Here is an 18,725-nt window from a genome sequence, read left to right on the forward strand (position 1 = left end):
TCTGGCCATTCTTATGTTCTTATGCTGAGTTCTTTTGAAAACCTGGTGCCGCTTGTGTGTGCTAAGCACTTATGCAATATTGGCCCTAACTTGCCCAAGACAACAGAATGAGTCAGTGTCAGAACCAGGACTCTTAACACCTACTTCCATATCACACTCCCCTCTATATACTAAAAACTAACATTACCAAGCTCTTATATAGTGGTTTTCATCAGGAGATTTCAAAAGTGCTTTACAAAGGAGGTCGGTATCCCTTTTACAAAAAGAGAAACTGAGGCACAGAGAAGCAAAAAGACTTGCCCAAGGTCATCCAGTGGGCCAGTCACAGAGCCAGGAATAGAACCCAAATCTCCAGAGTCCAGTGGAACTGTAAAATGTTTATTACCATGAGTATGTGGTGACTGCATTAGCCACAAGTAACTTATGCAGCTTTCCCTAAACACATGGCAATAAAACCATTATCACGTCCCTCATCATTTTGCTCAGACCACCTGTGTTCATCTATGTCCATGTTCATGGGTCCTGCTTTCCCCCCCACTCTTTTCATGGACCTGATCCTGCAAAGTGCTGACCTCCCTCAACACTCACTGTCTTCAACACTGGTTGGATCAGGGCCTGTGCGCATATAATGGACCACATCCTCAACTGGTGTAAAGCAGCATGCTTCCACTAAAGCCAATGGAGCTATGCTGGTTTACACCTGCTGAGGCTCTGGCACCATAATTTTTAACCTTCAAAAAATTCACCTAAAATATTGCTGATTATTGTGTGTCAGTGGGTCTGATCCTATAGTCAGTCTCAAATGTGGATGCTTTCACAAATCAAAGGGAATGCCATGTGCAGAAAGACTGCAGGATCAGGCCCATTTTAGGAGACCCTAACATCTTCCATATTTCAGACATCCCAACAGTTGGTCATGGACTCTGGAGGATACATACTGGATTATAAATCCGGAGACCACATAATTAATTCTGCCTATAACAGTCCCTATTGATGCTGTTAATTATTTACTAGCTGGTAATTGATTTTCCTGGACATCCAGCTTCTTAGTCTCTCCTTCAAAATCACAATGCAGCAAAATCAGCACCGGTGCAGGGAAAAGAACTAACACCTTCTATGTGCCAAGGACCGCGACGTATCAGAAACCTGAGGCTGGGATTCAGCTCCTTTCACTCTGCGTGTCAAGGAGTCACACAACAGCCAGCTACAAGGTAAGCCAGACTCTCGTTTACTTTGAAGGATGGTGACATAACGAGGTATGCTTTGGAGACTAGGACTACTACTTAGTTTTCTGTTTCTGGGAATACTTGGTCCTCACATTATTAGATTAAGAGAGGAAGAAGAAGAGGAGGAGGAGCAGATTATCCAGTAAAGAAGAAGAGGAAGGCTCTTACTTGCAGTCATGTTTCTCAATTTCAAAGTGAGGGTTGAAGTTGAGGATAATCTTCTGATTTGCTTCTGGGGCGTAAATGACCCACTCGCAGTTCTGGTGGGAGGGGTAGTCCTGTGGGTATCCGGGCGAAGTGATGTAACCAGCATCCTTCGAATTCAAACGACCCCCACACGACTGAACTGCAAAAACAACCAGGAGAACAGGTGGCTGAAATCGGTTATGAACTTCAAAAGCATCACCATTTACTCTTTTGGTTGTCTGATAAAGAATGTTTTACGGGCCTTTTACAGCAATGCGGTCTGCAACTGCAAAGCTAATCGCTGGGCGCTTACAGTGAAGGTGATTATTATATACAGCAATCTCACCCCCTTCTCCCCCCCCCCCACACACCACATTTCAGACAGACCAGAAAAGAGCCATAAATGCTCCTGCCTACGCAATTTCAGATTTATAATAAAAGAGGCAGTGAGATATCAGATCATTTGGAGCTGCCTTTATTTTCTCCCCTTTATTGGCTCTTTTACAAGCTTTCTATGGCACTCTTCCATAGATACCACAAAGGCACTATACAAACATTGCTGGATTAAAACTCACACTACACCCCTGCAATTTAGGGAAGCAGCATTATCCCAACATTGCAGGTTAGGGAACTGAGCCACGGAGGGTTAAGTGACTTGTTGAAGTTCGCACAAGAAATATGTGGCAGAACCAGGAACAAATACCTGACTCCTTGTACCATGCTTTAAACCACACGACAGTCTTCCCACTCCCTTTGCTGCCCCACTTCTCTCAGTTTCATCCCTCTGCTCTTGAAAGACTTCAAGCCAGCCACGCAGTTGGAATTACAGACTCTGATAATCAGCAGTGGTGGTTTTGTGGCCCAGAAATGGCCTGGTAACAATTACATGTTGAGCAAAGGAAGCACTTTCAGCTTTGGGTTATAACAGGCCCTAGAGGGCGATTTCATCTTCAAAAAAACATTTAATCTTATGAACACCACAAATCTGATTTATTATTTCATTACTCACTGGAAGGAAAATCTGCATCAGAGAGTCAATTGGTAACATACTAAGAATCCCAACAAAGTCCCTTTCTCCAATAGGCATCTATATTTTACATTTCTTTATTCCCCTAATCGCAGCAGAGTGGCCGTCACTGCCACCATTGCGTACCACAACTGGCTCCATCCAGCCGATGGTGCTGCTCTGTAGCAATCCAACAGGGGCGGCCAATGAGATGGTGCTAAGTCAACAATGTCAAGTGGCTGCGGAAAGCGCTTGTGTTGCCTTCCCAGATGCAAACACTATTCAGACAAAAAAAAGAGTTCAATCACTCCTGTAGCCTGATCCTGGTTCAGAGACAGGCTTCCTCCTCCCAGCCACACCCAGCCTGGACAAGGACAATGAAATGGAAGCAAGCGCATGTGTATCCAGTCCTTCCTGAGTTATAAACCAGCCAGGCCCAGTCTGTCAAGGGACTGAATAACCTCAATTGTCACTGAAGTCATATTTGGGAAGCGTATCACCCGCCACTGAAAATGTGGGATATGAGCAAAGGCTGAAATTCCTCAGCACCAGACACACTCAGCTTGGGGAGGTTTTAACTTAAGAGACCCACGAACCAGGAGGAAAGAACAAGACAAAGGGGAGAAAAAGGAAATGCCTCTGAGATTTTACGCTGCTGGCATCCGTCATCATGCTTCAATATCACCATCTGCATGAAACAGCAAGGTCTTGTGAATTATAGATTACCTCTCAGCAGCCACCCAACAGGACCGGATCTTTCTTCACTACAGGTGAAGTTCAGCCATTCCCCACCCTAGCAATACTGCTGTCTGCCCTATTTCTATCTTAGACAAAAGAACAGCTTGTCAAGATGCACAGGGGAAAGAAAGGGCACGCATGCAGCACCATGCTGTAGCCGGACAGTGAGGCTTTAAAGCCTTGCCACTTCCACTCCTCCCAGCTCTGAAGTGCTAATCTGCATTAGATCACAAAACAGAGCCAGGCCTTTTCCTGTAATGGTGATGCACAGTCTTGTACTCACTGACAAAGCACAGGAGGGAGCCTGATCTCTAGCACAGATGAACAATTACACCAGCTCTTACACAAAGGCAGAGATAATTAGCCCATCACAAATGAGCCCACTTCTGAAAGTTACTCCCGCTCCTCTTTAAGCAAACTAAATTACATTCCTCTGGGTGCTCTGTGTACTGTATACACCACAGGACAGCGCAACTCAGCACTCGTACAGGTTTTGTAACATCTTGTTAGTCAGTGTGACTGGAAATTTAGACTTATCCTTTGGGATGATTTAAGGCCCAGATCCTTAGCGGGTGCAACCTGGCCTAATTCCATAGACGCCAATAGAATTACTCTGACTTATGCCAGCTGAGGATCTGGCCTTAAAGGTGGAACATGGAGCAGCAGCTGCCCTGTAGACTGCAGAGACTGTATGTTCTTTGCCAGCTCTTAGCAGGAAAATCACAGCCCTGTAATCAACTTGCCCTGGGTCAGTCTTTCTGCAATGAGAAACGTGCAGTCAGATGCCTGTGCTAGGACGGTTCTTAAACTTAACCGGCTGGCTCCTCCCTGCAAATTCCTTTGAAAAAGAAAAAGCACGTGCCATGTACAGATCCAGCAGTGAACAATAGCGACAGGAAGCCTCCTCAAAAGAGGACAGAGACACACAGGCATACACACACGTCTGAGAGACTTCATGTATCTGTTGACACTGAAGTATATATGTGGGAGTCACACTTCACTCATGTACACACTTCCACACTCGCTCATAAAAATTCACACATCATTTGCACATGCGTATACTCTTCCCACAAAGATAAATATTCAAGTGGCAGACTGTTTTTCTTGGAAAGGGTGAAGTCTTGAAGCAATGAAAACAAATTCAATCCTTTCACACCTCATCATCCTCTCCCCAGCTTTCTCAAACATGCTTACCCACTAGACTGGTACCACCAACTAGTCCCAGGATTCTAGCCCCCTTACTTATGCTGAACAGTGTGAATATTCCAGGGGCAGTCCCAAAAACGTCAATAGGACCTCTCATGCATTAAGGAGCGCCACCATGTGAACATTACAATCTGACCCAGCTTCTTTCATTCTTGGCGGATAAAAGGAGGTGAAGAAATCTACTTTCACCCCAGGTCTTGGGTTCACATACTGCTGTGTAAACCCACACCAGATAGACAGGGTGGGACAGGCCGATCCCAGGGGCTTGATTCTGATCTGCCACCAGTTTTACCCCTGAATATTTTCATTGACTTCAGTGGAGATACTCCTGAGTTATACCACGTAAGTGAGATCAGAAGCAGGCCCTACAATTTTAGAGCTAAATTCCATTTATGATTACAGTCTAAAAGGCAAAATGTAACAGAACAGAATGGAACAAAACAAACAGATGGGGTGGGTGGGCTGCATTTCTCAGCCCCATAGATACTAATGAAATCAACAACTGTGTTTCTCTTTGTAACTCTTAGAGCATTTCACCTGCAGAAACATTTCACCAGCTACTCTAACAGGGCCAGATGCTGCTATGGCAGTCATCCCTTAGCAACACCATTAAAATAAACAGGGTTGCAAAAGAGTGCACATCACGGCCACAGCTGGTCCATAATCAGCACTTAGATACTGTGATGGCTGATATTACATCAATTAGATGAGGCCTCATAAAGCAATCTAGATTGACCAATTGATCTAATGGCTCCTTGGGGGGGGGGGGGGAGTCCAGACAGCTTGGTGCTGGTATCAGTCCAACATCTAGTGGACAAATACCCTCACCACAAAAATCCACCATCAGAATGGTCACCTCTTGTTGGCAGCCTCAGCAGAGAGGCTAATCATTGATGTGTATGAAAACTGAAGGCTTGTTTACATACATGGTGTCATTTTAAGCCAATTTAGCTTAACTGTTGCAAAAGGCTGTGTGGGTGCTCTCATTTCAGTCAAACTCGGGCTTGCTTCATTTTAGCTTTAGTCAATTAGGAGCAGGCCTAAGCTAAACAGAAATAAGACACTCTTAAACCAAAAATCATGGAGTCAATTCAAGCTGGTTTAACTAAGCTGGTGCAAGTTTGTGTGTGAACAAGGCCCGAGCCACCCGCCCAGTCCTGGAGTCTGTCCAAACAGGTCAGGACTTGAGGAACGTGGGTTGGGCAGGGTGAAGAAGAAAGCACTGCTGCTGCCCAATCTGTGTATGATGTGGGAATGAAACAGAAGATGTCAGACTTCAATGTGTTCTGGCAGCTTTCGCCAGCCTTAAATTCACTTAATAAAATTAAAATGAAATATTAAAATATTAGCCAGGTCTGCCAGGGGGCCGGTACACTCTGCCACTCAGCAACTAAATGTGCTGTTTGGAAACAGCTCTCCCGATGCTCCCTCCCAGGCCTGTTGGAGGAGGGGAGCTAGATCTAGGAGGGCAGGTCAGCAAGGGGAGCAGCAGGTCTCTGGCTTGCTCGTTCCCTCCCTTCAATAAGAGGAAAACGCCTCTAACCCAACTCTTCAGTGCTGTTGTTCTGGTCAGGGGGGAGGTGGCAGGGACAGCTGCTCTCCTAGGCATCATCCTCCAGGGGAGTGAGCTTATTCCAGCATGACCTTACACTGCTTCCTTCCCTCGCCGCACTGGGAATGACCACTGCAAGGCTGATGGGAAGGCCATGGTAACACAGCTTCCTGAATCCCGTGCAGTGCTGTGGTGGGGAACAGAAAGCCTGAGACATCACATATAGCCACTGGGCATGGCCCAAAATTCCAGCCCTCCAAAGGCACCCTGAGAACTACAGGGTGTCCCCACACAACTGGGTTCGGAGAACTGAGATCCTTGCCCACTCCAGGCTGCAGAACATATTTCCTTTCATCTCCTTGCCCAATGGGACAATTAGGAGAAACCTCTCCTTGTTGACATGCACTGGCCAAGTTCAGCCCCTCACCTGCATGGGGCACATCACTCCCTTTGAAGTTGGCATTACACAAGTGGATTACCCTAAGTCTAAGAGATACATGAGATGGTCCTGATGCCTTCAAATGCTGTGAAATCTTGAGAGAGAGGGTGTTCTCCCACTGAGTTTTCTGCCAATTAAATCCCACCAGATTTTCCTGAAGAGCAGGGCTCAATGCATCCTCTGATCTTGGATGTAAAAAGCAAAGGCCAACTCCAAGTGTAAAAAACTTAATGTAGCCAAGAGACGCATTTCAAAATAAAACTCAGATGCTGCCGCCACTGAGAGTTGGTGACTTCTGACAAGAAACAACCAATAAATCTTATGATTCACCAGGATCATATTTGGTTAGGATGCATTCATGTAAAAATAGCACATGACATAGGAGCAGCTCCTGCTCTCATACCTATCCAAGGAAGGAGACGGAGTTGAGACATTCCAGCACCAGCTAGTCAGAGGAAGTTTTGCCTGCATGAAGAGCGACGATCAGGCAGGATAATGCTCTGTGGAGAGTTACGGGCAAGACTTTAAAACCACCAAAGAAGAGACTGCCTTCCAGAGAATCCTTTGGCCGAGCTCAGTGCATGCTGGGACAAGACTTTGGGGATGTAGCCAAAGCCGTGTGAATACACACACTGAGCAGACATGATCTATGAAGTCTATCTACCTCCCTACCAAGGCCCAATGCCTTGATTTAAGGAACTTCCAGTAGCTGGGCAACAGACAGGCCCTTTGTGTCTGTTTGTTGTATGTTAGATTCCTAGGAGAGTGAGAGTCAGCGCTCCTTTCAGCCAAACCGGGAGCATCTGCAAAACATCAGGGCTGCCCAGGCATGGAGCTGTAGCCTCACTTTCCATGCTGCCTGTCCCTACAAACTATGCCTGTCATCTGGTCCACAGAAAACAAATGAGCTTTTTCTGGGTCAGGAGTATCGCTCAAGTACGTCTGAGTTAGGAAAAAAGAGACCAAAAAGTCAGCGTTCCCCAAAACCACAACCAGGCAGAAAGAAGGATGGGAGAGGCGGCGGGGTGTGAAATCTCTGTCCGACAGCAAAGAGACAGGAGGGGAGGACGAGGAGTTGTGCTGATTGGTGGTCAGGGCTCCATCCCCTCAGGCTGCATTCTTTATGTACTTTTTTGTAAATGCCAGGCACCCTGCAGCCCACCCTCCACGCTCTGTCCTCCCTCGCAGGCCCAGAAGATCTCTGCTCCTTGGAATTTAGCACGAGAGATGCCCTAACGGCACCCTTTCACGCCAGCACACGTCCACTTATAGCTCACTAAACACGGGATCCTTCCACCGGCTGAACGTCCTTGTGAAGAGCAGAGGGCCCTCAGCTCCCAGTGATGTGAATGAGAGTGGAGTGGGGCTCAGCGCCTCCAAGGGTCAGACCCTGAGCCCCAATTCAGCAAACCATCCTCATTCAGTAAAGCACCTAAGTACGTGCCTAGGCAGGAAAAACGAGTGTTCTAACCTCCTGGTGGGTTCACTATTATTAACACCATCCACGGTACTTTAGAATATCGACCTAGGTTTTTGTAGAGTCCCCCATCACAGTGCTATCTGAGCCCTTTAGAACAAGGAGAGTATACTAAACTAAAAACCATATGACAAAAATCCTCACCCCAGGAAGCTTCCAATCTAGGAATATGTGCAGGGATCAAACATCACAAATGGAATCTTTCTGATTGAAACATTGCTTAATGATCTGTCAAGGAAAGACACCGCATAGGGGAAAGCTAATAAGGTTAGCTATTTTAGCCCCAATAACAGAGGTCATATTTAACTGAGGCGTCATATTGGTTTGATTTCTGTTGTGGGATAAAGTTTCAAAGGCTTCCTGAACGACTTAATAGGTACAGATATATATGTCCATGTCAATGCACTTATTTAGCTATACAGCACCTTTTGTAAAATAATCACAAAGTGCTTAAGCGCACACACAAACTTTTGGGGATTTTATAAAAGGGGAAGTTCCCCATGTGCCATACCATCCCATCCAACTCCTTCCAAGCTGTACTCAGACAGACTTTAACTAAATTTCATGCTAGAGCCAGAGTTTAGTTGATTGTAAGAGCTATTTCTGTGATCTGAACTAGGATTTTGTTTTATTTAAAGTGACTTCAGCCTGTCACAAGACAGCCTCATAAAAACTCTGTCTGGGCTTAAGCAAAAGAGCAATGAGCCAATCCATCAACCTAGGAATGCAGCAGTTTGACCACTTCCTAAGACAACTGGGAAGGGATGCCATATATTGACTTCCTAGCATGGGACAGCAGTGAACAGTGAACTCCTGGAATCTGATCAAACGGAACTGTTCCCTGTGAACTTTTACATGGAAAAATCATAATAACTGTTTTGTTTTTTAAAGTGACAAACTAAGATATTTCCAATCTCTGCATCTTCCTTGCTATTTTAATCCAGGGAAGAATTTGAAAGAGAAACCTAAAACTGAGACAATCAGAAACTCTTCCCTGAAAATCACAGGGCCAGATTCTCAGTGGGTGTAAATCAGCATCACTGTGTGAAGTCAATGGAGCTAGATTTATTTACAGCAGCTGAGGATGTGACCCCAATTTTTTAAAAATTCTCATTTAATTTTTTTAAAATGTTACTTTTATGAGATTTCACATCCTAGCCATTTCATGGAATGCCACCTGCACTAACCTCGTTATTTGTCATCCGATATCATAAACAAATACAATTCCAATAGGGCAACTGATTTAATAGTGTTAGTTTATATTTATGTCCACTCTTCTCCAGGCCTTACTGCAAATGTAATTCTGGAGCCATTGGTGATAGGTCTGGAATTACAATTCATGGCTACTCCAATAGTCATTTGAGTGGAAGAACAAACAATATTACAATTTTCAGGTCAACAAGGAATAGCGTCTGTTTCCATTTGCTTTTGTATTATAATTCCTAGCATCTGAAATTGCATAAAAGATTACTACTGTTTCATAGTGATATCTAGCTCCTGCAGAGTGCTTTTCATCTGTAGATCTCAAAGAGCTTTGCCAAGGAGAGAGCATAAGCTGTGTTTTACAAATGGGGAGACTGAGGCGCAGAACGGTGAAATGACTTTCCCAAGGTCACACAGTAATGCTAGAAGTAGAACCCAGACCCCCAGTCCACTGGGCCACAGTGTCTCTGTGATAGAACACATAATAAGCAAAATAATGCGATCAGCCTCCCACTGCAAAAAGGCTGGTTTGGGTGGGGATGGTGGAAGAAAATTAAGAGGCAATTAATTGACTTCTGTGAATTAAGGAAGGGACCATGCATTCACTTAGGACATGTATAAAGAGTTTTGATCTTTTCTGATGAAAGGCTTTATATAAATCTGAAATCATCATTATTATTATTACTACAATGCCAAGAAGGAGATCCTGCATCTTATCCTCACCTCCATAACACCTTCCAAGGTTATCTATCTTATTTCCTTCAGTACTGAACACTTTTTGTTGCAATCCCACTCCAGCCAGTTACAGTTCCCTTCCTCTCCTTCACAAGGCCTGTGAATAAGAGCACCCAGGCTCTCCAAGGAGAAGGATCCCAATCAGAGGCCCTCCTGAAGCTACTGAACAAGTTAAATGGCTTTACACTGAGCATTATATGAGTGGCATGCCAATATGCACCACCACACTGAAGACAATCCCTCTGCTGTCATCTTCCCCCACTCTTCTGGATTAGATCATGGTTCTTTTATGGAGACACAGGAGGAGATGATATTATTTAAGAGCCTTGCTGGGCAAAAGCTATTTTTGCAGGAGAGTAAAGAGTTAAAAGCTGGACAAATAGTCAGGCCTAAGTCACAGGGAACGGGAGTCATGGCATGGGCAAACCTTGTTTCTGCTAATTGGTATGAAGTCTAGTTAGTCTGTTATCTCTCTTATTTTCCTCCCTTCCTGGCCATCTGCACAGGGGATAAGGCTAAAAAATAACTATCGCCACTCCTGCACAAGGCCAAGGTGGGAAGAAAACATTATCTTCCTTTCCCACTGGCATGCCTTTACTTCAAAGAATGTTAGTGTAAAATTAATAGGTTTTGAGGTGATGTGCCTGCCTTCTGTATGGTAATCCAGTAAACAACGAACAGGGGTGGGTATAATTGTATTCATTATGTAGTTGTTAATATTCATATACAGGTGTCAATGTAACCAAATAAGGGTCTATGGGGAGTTGCTGGAAATGTATACATTTACATACTGTTATGGATAAAAGAATTGTAAAGTAACCCCCTTGTTGCTCACTCGCAGCGGCGAGGTGGAATGAGCAGGCAATAAAGGGTTCCATCTCCACAATCTGCCCCCAGGGCCCACCTGTTTGGTTATTTCTAACAATTTTGTCTTTCTGATGGTTCTCTCAAATGCAGCTACTGCTAAACTTTAATGCCAGAGCAGAAGTTATTACACATTCTGGAAAATGCCTTAAACACATTGTTTCCTGCTGAGCAAGCATTCAGTGGTCAGGGATGAAGGAGGAAAGGAGAGGGGTGGGTGTGGTGTGCACATGAACATGTTTCTTTATGTCTCTCTCTCTCCCTTCCCCCACTCTGGAAGAGAGAGTTCCAGGCCAATGTTAGGTTCTCAGGGACCCCTCTGAGAAACACAAGCAAAGTGAAAATGAATTTGAGATTTTGATGTGGCTTTGACTTCTGGGAGGATGACCTTTTGATTCAGACTGCGATTAAAACCATGCTATGGTAGCCCAAACCATTGCAAAACTGTGCTAGCAACAGCCCTGATCTGTGTGGATGCTGCTACCACAGTTTCAACAAAAGTGCACAGAGGGATTTTGAAAATAACCTCGTTATCCCTTTGTTATAATTAGAAATGAGTCAAAGGGCTCTTGCAGGGTGAAGGTAAAACTGGAGTGGTTCATGACCCCCTTCCCCCACTCCCCAGTGTGTACATTTAATCATCTTTCCCGGTTTTCTGGATTAAAGACCCAAAGGAGAGACCCCGAGATGGGAGGCTTGCCTCTGTGGCTTCACATCACAATGGAAGAGGGCGTAGCAGCTTGCAGTTCTCTCTCACACTGCTGCAAACATCCCAAACCATCACTGCTAAACGCCTGCTTCGGTGCTGCAATTTCAGATCTGATCATGGTTTTCAGATACATAGGATATATTTATATAGCACAGCTGGTCTGTCAGAGGTCACATAATTTGGCAGCCATCCCAGAGCTTAAAAATTAATTTTTCCTTATTAATACAACTGGGGGTCCCACAGGATAGGATCCCAGCCTTATCTGAACCTGACAGCTTCCTAGACCCTGTGAAGGATGCTTTCTCCTCTAAGGCTATCTGTGATACAAGGCCTCTGTGTCCTGGAACCCGACTGCACTGGATTCAGTTAGGAAGCCAATCCAATGGGCTGTGTAGAGTGACATGTTATTGAAGTGCAGAAGAACTGCCTTCTCCAGCACAGCCTCCCAGAACTGAACTAGTTTGCTTTCTCATCTCAGCCCCCTTAGCCTGGCACAATGTACCTAAAAGCATAGAGTAAATAATAGGAGGAGGGGAAGCGAGGAGATGGAGATGGGAAGCGTCTCCTAGAGCCCTCTGGGGAAAAGCATGTCTGCCTGTTACAGCAGACGCCACAAACAACGATAATTCTGTGCCAGAAAAAAAGTTAGAAAAACAAATATCTCCTTAACGAGGGTTATAGTCCCTCACTGAGCACATACTTGTACATTTTAATGAAGCTCCTGGCAACTGCCTGATTCCTAGTTTAAAAGTTTTTTATCTTCCACAAAGATTTGAGTTAACAGCAAAACAGGATTAGAAAAGGCAAAGCAATGTGTGTGTGTGCCGCCTAAGCATGTGTGTATGCAAGTGGGTTGTTGGTTCTGCTAGATTATGGCAGTCATTTCTAAAAATATCAGCTTTTAGGAAAATATTTGGAAGTCTTTACAAGTGAGCATTGCTCTGAGTTGCATAAACATTATCTGAATCACTCTGTACTTGGGTCACTCAAAACCTTTACTTTCTTATTTGATTGCTTTTGCAACTCGCTGAGGGAAGATGAAAAACACACAGACATCCAGCTATCAGATTGATCTTTCCAGGGTCTTCCACCCCTCCCTAAATAGTTATCTCAGTTTGCTTGACTACAAACAAATTGGCAGCTGCATTGTTTATCTCTTACAGGAAAAATTACTGCAAGAGGGTTTTTTCTTTGTGGATTATTATATTATTGTCTAATAAAAAATCTCTCCCCTCTCTATTTACATCCCTTGGGGAAGCTTAAAGAGGGACTTTCATAATGGGGGAAAGCTTTCAAATACACCAGACTTCCAATATAAATCCATCCATCTCTGACATGTTTTTCTTACCATGTTTGCTAATTACTAAAGCTACTTATATCAGAGTGTGCACCCTATCACAGTGTATCTTCTCTTACTGGATTACACAGTGATGTCATAGTCTAATATTTATGATATCACAACCATTTCCTTGACCACAAAAAATTCTGATGTCAAACAGGATTAGAATGTCATTGCAAACTCAAAAAGCACCAGAGGCAGGATGGGGATGCGGGTGAGGGGGAGGGGAGAGGGGAGGAGGTAGGCACACAAACAAATATTTTTTATAAACTAGATGGCACCAGGGAATGGTAATGGAATACAGAGCCCTTCACTTCTAGGAACCTGATTCTATACCCATTCAAAGACATGAGGGCACGCAGCACCTAACAGGATCAGAGTTGTGGCTCCTCAATGCATTACAGAATCAGGTTGTAGGTTAGCAGCATGGATCTATCTCAGCCAGCAATGACAGGGATCAATAGTCAGTGGGACTCCCCATGTGAATAAAACAAGAAAGATTTGGCCCTGACCATCTGTTGACTTGTTTCAGTGAACATGCAACTCCCCCACAACGTCCCCTTTCAGACTGTGACAAGACCCTTTTCCCACAGGTGCCTGTGCTGGCATGTGCGAGAGTGAAGTAGGATTAGTTCCAGTAACATGTACTGAATCTCTTAGATAGCAAACTCTTCCTATTTTGTAATGTGAAGTGCAAGGCTTGGGGGGGGGGGGGGAGAGAGGGCAAGAGAACTTGGAGGAGGGACCTGTGGATTTCTTCACAAGACCCTTTTAAAAACAAAAACACAGCTGTCATTTAGTGCCATCTGGTCCATAACACAAGCAATAAATGTCTTCTTTAGGAGTGTGTTATGAACCCTAGGGATAAATTGGCTCTCACAGGGATGTCTAGAAAAGGGATGAACTCAGTCAGTCGGGGCAGACCTCTAAAATCCCCACCAGGGCATCATTTGGACTGCTTGGTGGCATATTTGGAATGAGTTGGACAGTCTTGTAGTTGGGGGAAGAGGGGATGCCCTCTAGTAGGGAGGGTGTATGTGTAGGTTTGCCCTCTAGGGGCTTGTCTAGAGATAAGGGAAAGAACCTACTACTATAGTCAGCTATAGAGCCTTTTCAGCTAACAGTTTTGGAGCTGAAGGACTGTTTTCTAGTCCCACCTCCACAAGTGTGTGCGATTCAGTAATTGTGCGGGCTCCCTGCAGCACATATATTCTTTATAGTCTCAATCTAGTTCCTAAGTGAACAGATGTCCACATCATCACCCCTACTAATTGGCAGACCCTTCACAAAGGCCAAGGACTGAATGGTCAGGGACTCTGAATTCCCACACACCCTCCCTTAGAAGTGTTTTCTCTGGGTCAGGCTGGGACAATATGGAAAAGCCTGTGCTACCACCACCTGTTGAGGAGAAGAGAGAGAGAGAGAGAGAGAGGATTTTCGTTTCCAGGGCTGTGAAACCGGTACCTACCTTTCATGAGCACTAAATTCACCTAGAAAAAAATCTAAAAAGCAAAATAAATAAAGAGATTATCTGAGGCTAAGCCCTTTGGTAAAAATGATCTAGTTTCTCCTAGCAAAATACATGCCTATATCAGCCATCGCTGTGCTGATCCAAACTAGGTTCCGGCTCTCTAATATTGGCTAAGAGCTGCAGTTCAGTCCAACCCAGGCAAACGGTAGCTTAATCACAGCTCTGCTCTCCCCTATTAATTTGTGTTGGTCTCAGGGAGGAATCATCAGCTGAAATGAAGCATTAGTCAGAATTTCCTCCTCACGTGGGAAAAGCGGTAACACCCCGAGGCTCATTTGCAACTGAAATTGCTCCTCGTGGAGCGAAGGAGAGTGCCTCACTCTGAGTCGGGGGGGCCGAATGCGCACCCCCAAATGCAGGGATCTCCCTCGGAGCAGTGCCGCCCCCGCACTTCCCTCGGACTCAGGGCAGCCTCTGAGCCCACACAGCCCGGCCCAGAAAGGGCTGGCGAAGTGAGCAGGGGTTCCCTCCAGTGAGTCTCGGGCTGCTCTGTCTCGCCTCCGGTTCGGAGCGGGAGACCGTTCTGGTAACCGAATCGGTAGGGATGGATTGCCCCGGCTGTCGCTCTGCTCCACGGGGCCAAGCGGGGGCGAGGCGGTTCACACGAGAGCAGCAGCAGCCACCGCCAGCTTGAGGCGGGGAGTGGAGGGGAAGGGGTGATGCTAGCACCACCAGGCACCAGGGGAAAAAAAGTCCAGTCTTGCTGGAGGAATGAGACGGGGTGTGTTGCTCAACCGCTAAGCATCCTTCCCAGCCCCAGCGGGCTGCAGGCCAAGCGGAGAGTAGCCTGGATCTGATGCAATGTGTTCCTGACCCATCGCAGGGAACAATACCGCATTTCCAGTTCCTCTCCAACGCCCCCCGTCCCCCAGGCCTCTCCACAGGCAGATTTCTGACCGCCGAGCCCATTGCAGTGAATGAAAGCAATGGGTGGGGGCCACTCGTACGCGACGGGGAGGAGACGAGGGCCAAAAGCCAGGGCTGCTCTGGGGAATCGTATCCGCTGAGTTTCGCAAGGCACCGTCCCTAGGCTGGCTTAGCCCGTTCCCCGAGCCCAGCCAGGGGAGTGCCAGGCACGGGTGGAGCGGCCACTTTTTCAAATGCTGGCCCGCCCCAAGCAGCGGTTCAGGAGCCACGGGCACGGGGGGGTTGCTCAGTGGAGGCAGATCTAACCCTGCTGGCAACAAGTCACTCACCCCAGCACTTGTTAGTTCCTACAGTGTCCCTGGGCTGCTGCATAGCGGATGATGGGAGGGGACACGCTTTAGCTGGATTCCCTCCCCCCCAGCTGGTTTGAATGTAATTACATCCCAGTAAAAGGTTTCACTTAAAAGTTTCTCCCCTGCTCTGTGCTGCGCTGGATCTTTTCCTGCCACACTATTGGATCCGGATTGAGGCGGGGGAGGTTAACGAGGAACATGGCAGGCGGACACAGTGTGTCTATAGTAGGTGTCAGCGCAAGCATGTCTGCAAGAGGCACGCGTCCTCCGCTATGGCCCCGATCCTGCTCCCGTTGGATTCACTGGCAGCGGCAGGATCCGGCCCCAGCAGAGGGAGATGCCCACTTGCCCCTTGCTTTCAGGGCAGGGCCCCGGGGAAAGGCGCAGACGTTTCTCCTGGCTGGACTTGAGGCGTCTGTCGGCGTGCCCCGCACACGACAGCACCTGGCACGCGGCATTTCTGCACGCTTGAGCTCTGCGGCTGACAGCCCTGGGCAATCAAGTGCTGCTGGGCATTTCCCAGCGCCCGGCCCCGACCACGCGCCTAGCTGCAATTTACACCAAACCCCCCAAAATTTCACCTCCCAGAGACTCTACCACTTAACGCGCCAGGGTGTTCCCGGGATCGATCAGCTCTTCTGAACCGGAGCCTCCCTCGACACACGCCCAGGGCGCAGCCGAAAGGACACGATCCCGCTGTCATGGTGGCACGCGGGCTCCGCTCTCAATGAAATCATTATGTTCATTGCCATATAAGCGCTAAACGCGGAGCCCTGCGGTGCCGGGGTGATGCTGGTTTAACCAAGGCACATCCCTCATCGCGGTGGTTAGCTAGTAGCTTCCAGGAGTGGCCTATTTTCTCCCTATTAACGATGATAAACGGTAGGACACGTGAAGGGGTTTTTTTCCCCCTTCTGATCTGTCTTATCAGGGTTTCACTCACTGGCCAGCGGTTAATTAGCTGGAAAGAGCTCTGTCACATCTCAGCCGGAGCAATTAAGCTGGGTTTAGTAGCGTGCCCTTCACCAGCGAGCAGGGATTTAGCCACGCTCCGTCCACTCCCTTCCATTACACGGGGCTGTTTTGCGCAGTCCACATGTATTTATTTACTGTAATAATTAACCGTGGTTCGGAATTTGATTGGAGTCGCTTTTGTTTCCCTTATCTCAACACGGGTTGTCTTCCTCCTTCCACTCCTCTGCGCCCCCCGTTTTTTCTTTTGGCTACTGTTTAGAAGTGAATTCTATCAAGCAAAGTTTCTAACCACTTCAGAGAGATCCTTAGACCTCTGAGGTCCGCACTGTTTGTTTTATCTAATAAAAATGTATATGCACTAGCTTCCCTTTCCCTGCAAATGCAAACACTAAAGCACTGCATGTGTACCACTAGGCACAACACGCTCTACCAACAGCCATGTGGGGTTTTTGTTTTTTTTTTTTTAAACCACAGCCCCCTCGCCTTAAAAACCTACAACTTTTTCAGATGCAAAAGTAGGTTACTTTCCTCCCTTGCCCATTAAAACCTTTTTTAATTAGGCTTGTTAATTGTATCTACAAGCGAGTGGCTATAAATTATTTATGCCTTTCTGGCTGGATTGGGAAAAAAAAAACAACTCAGGGGATATATGTTCTGCTTCAAAACATTTAAAAAAAAAAAGTCTCCCAAAAACTGTAACGCAAAGGCTTTGTAGTTTTTGGGTTTTTTTAAACCCATTGATTTATTCCATATGTGATATCTGAGCACAGCCAAAGCCTGCCTCGGTGTGAGTGTGTTTCAAAACAGAGACACTCAAACCCCATCCCACTACATCCAGGGACAGAAAAGTTGGGTTTTCAGCAAGGAGAGAGTCGTGGCTCTCTGCTAAGCAAAGCTGCGGTGTGGATCGTGCAAGGGGAAGACGCCTCGTCCCCGCACGCCTGCTTTCAGAGGCAAATGATTAACACGTCCTGGACAGCGGAGGAAATCAACTTTGCGGGTCTTACCTACTTCTCCCAGCGCTCCGGATCCAGCCGAGTAGAGAGCTAAAAATCCCCAGACGAGAGGTAGCGTATCCATTGCCAGGGTGGGTTTGTTAGGGGCTTTCCTCGGAAACTGGAAGTCACGCTGCTGTTATTCAGCCGCCCTCCACCTTAGAATTTCCTCGGCAAATGTTTTTAGTTGTCTTTCGCTTCTCCTCCTCCTCCTCCGTGCCTTGGCGTCCTGCCTTCCCCCTCCGCTGGCGTGTAAAGCCACTTGCACAGGAGCAGCAGAGCAGGAACTCTTTCAATGCAGAAGACCGGGAAACTGGCGACGGCGTCTCCCGCCCCGCACCCACCACACCCCAAATCTAATGGATTAACAAATCAGCCCTCCGTGCGTGTGAGCTCCGCAGTCCCTCAGCGTGTCATTTCCTCGGGCGGCCCGCCATCACCCCCGGGTCCCGAGGCAGAGCTCAGCAGCCGCCGGCAGCAAGGACTCGCCTGGGCATCGCAGCGCGCAGGGCTGGAGGCTGGCACCGCGCGTCCCTCCCGCCGCTGGCGCGCGGTTTCCCTTGCCGGCGTGGCTGCGGCCGGGCTCCCTGCGGGCAGTGGCACGCGGCCGAGCTGAGCTGGGCAGGGCAGGGCAGGCTGTAGTGTCCGCGCAGGGTGACGGACGTGCCGCTGGCCGGGCCGGGCCAAGAGGGGTGTGCGTGCGCGCGCGCGTCCCCCTGCTCCCGCCGGCGGCTCTCTGGAGAGGTGGCGGAGGCGCGGAGGGCTGGGAGCCTGCCTGTGCTTCCCTCCCCGGCTGGCTCCTCGCAGCCTTTTCAGGCGGCCGCGTGTGCCTGTCAGAGCGGAGAGGCAGAGCTATCCGATTACACGCTCGCCCAGGGCCCGCCCCTTCTGTGTTCCCCATTAAAGAGGCCACCCGAGCCGCGCTCGGCCCCTGCTGGCACCCAGCGCGCGGGCAGCCCAGCGCCTGCCTCCTCCCAGCACAGCCCGGCGCGGCCCCCTCCCCGCCTCGGACACCACCACCCTCTGCAACCGGCCGGCCCGCCTCCGCACCGCACCGCCCCTCCCAACGGGGCAGGAGCAAGTTAGGCACCTGCACGGGCCCGGGGCCACACCTGGTTCCCCTCACTGACCCCAAGCCCCCACTGAAGCCAGGGGAAGTTTTGTCTGAAGCTAACCAGGACTTGGTCCCTGGGAGCTATTGGGCATCACAGCTTCCTCCAAACACCCAACAGGAACCCGGGGCCTCGGCTCCCACTGCACCCCTTCCACCCAGGAGCAATAACAGAGACACATTAGCTATGCCATCAGAAACGCCGTGCGGGGG

At 47.8% G+C, this 18,725-nt stretch overlaps 1 protein-coding gene across 7 annotated transcripts in view; it reads right to left on the reverse strand.

Annotated features, from left to right (window-relative positions):
* NRP2 (neuropilin 2) overlaps positions 1-18,080 on the reverse strand; it is a 116,849-nt gene extending 98,769 nt beyond the window's left edge. For all 7 annotated transcript variants that reach the window (XR_010919814.1, XM_067548835.1, XM_067548834.1 and 4 more), the window contains exons 1-2: positions 17,414-18,080; positions 1,395-1,572 (exon numbers count right to left, since the gene is read on the reverse strand). Coding sequence is in view for 6 of the 7 variants with exons in the window: in XM_067548835.1 (XP_067404936.1) it covers positions 1,395-1,572; positions 17,414-17,486 (251 nt within the window). In the remaining variant the exon portion in view is untranslated. The remainder of the gene's footprint in view (positions 1-1,394; positions 1,573-17,413) is intronic.
* Positions 18,081-18,725: the final 645 nt, after the last annotated feature.

Source organism: Emydura macquarii, unplaced genomic scaffold (assembly GCF_026122565.2).
Source record: "Emydura macquarii macquarii isolate MOO-44397 ecotype Brisbane River unplaced genomic scaffold, CSIRO-AGI_Emac_v2 contig_1253, whole genome shotgun sequence".
Classification (NCBI taxonomy): domain Eukaryota; kingdom Metazoa; phylum Chordata; order Testudines; family Chelidae; genus Emydura; species Emydura macquarii.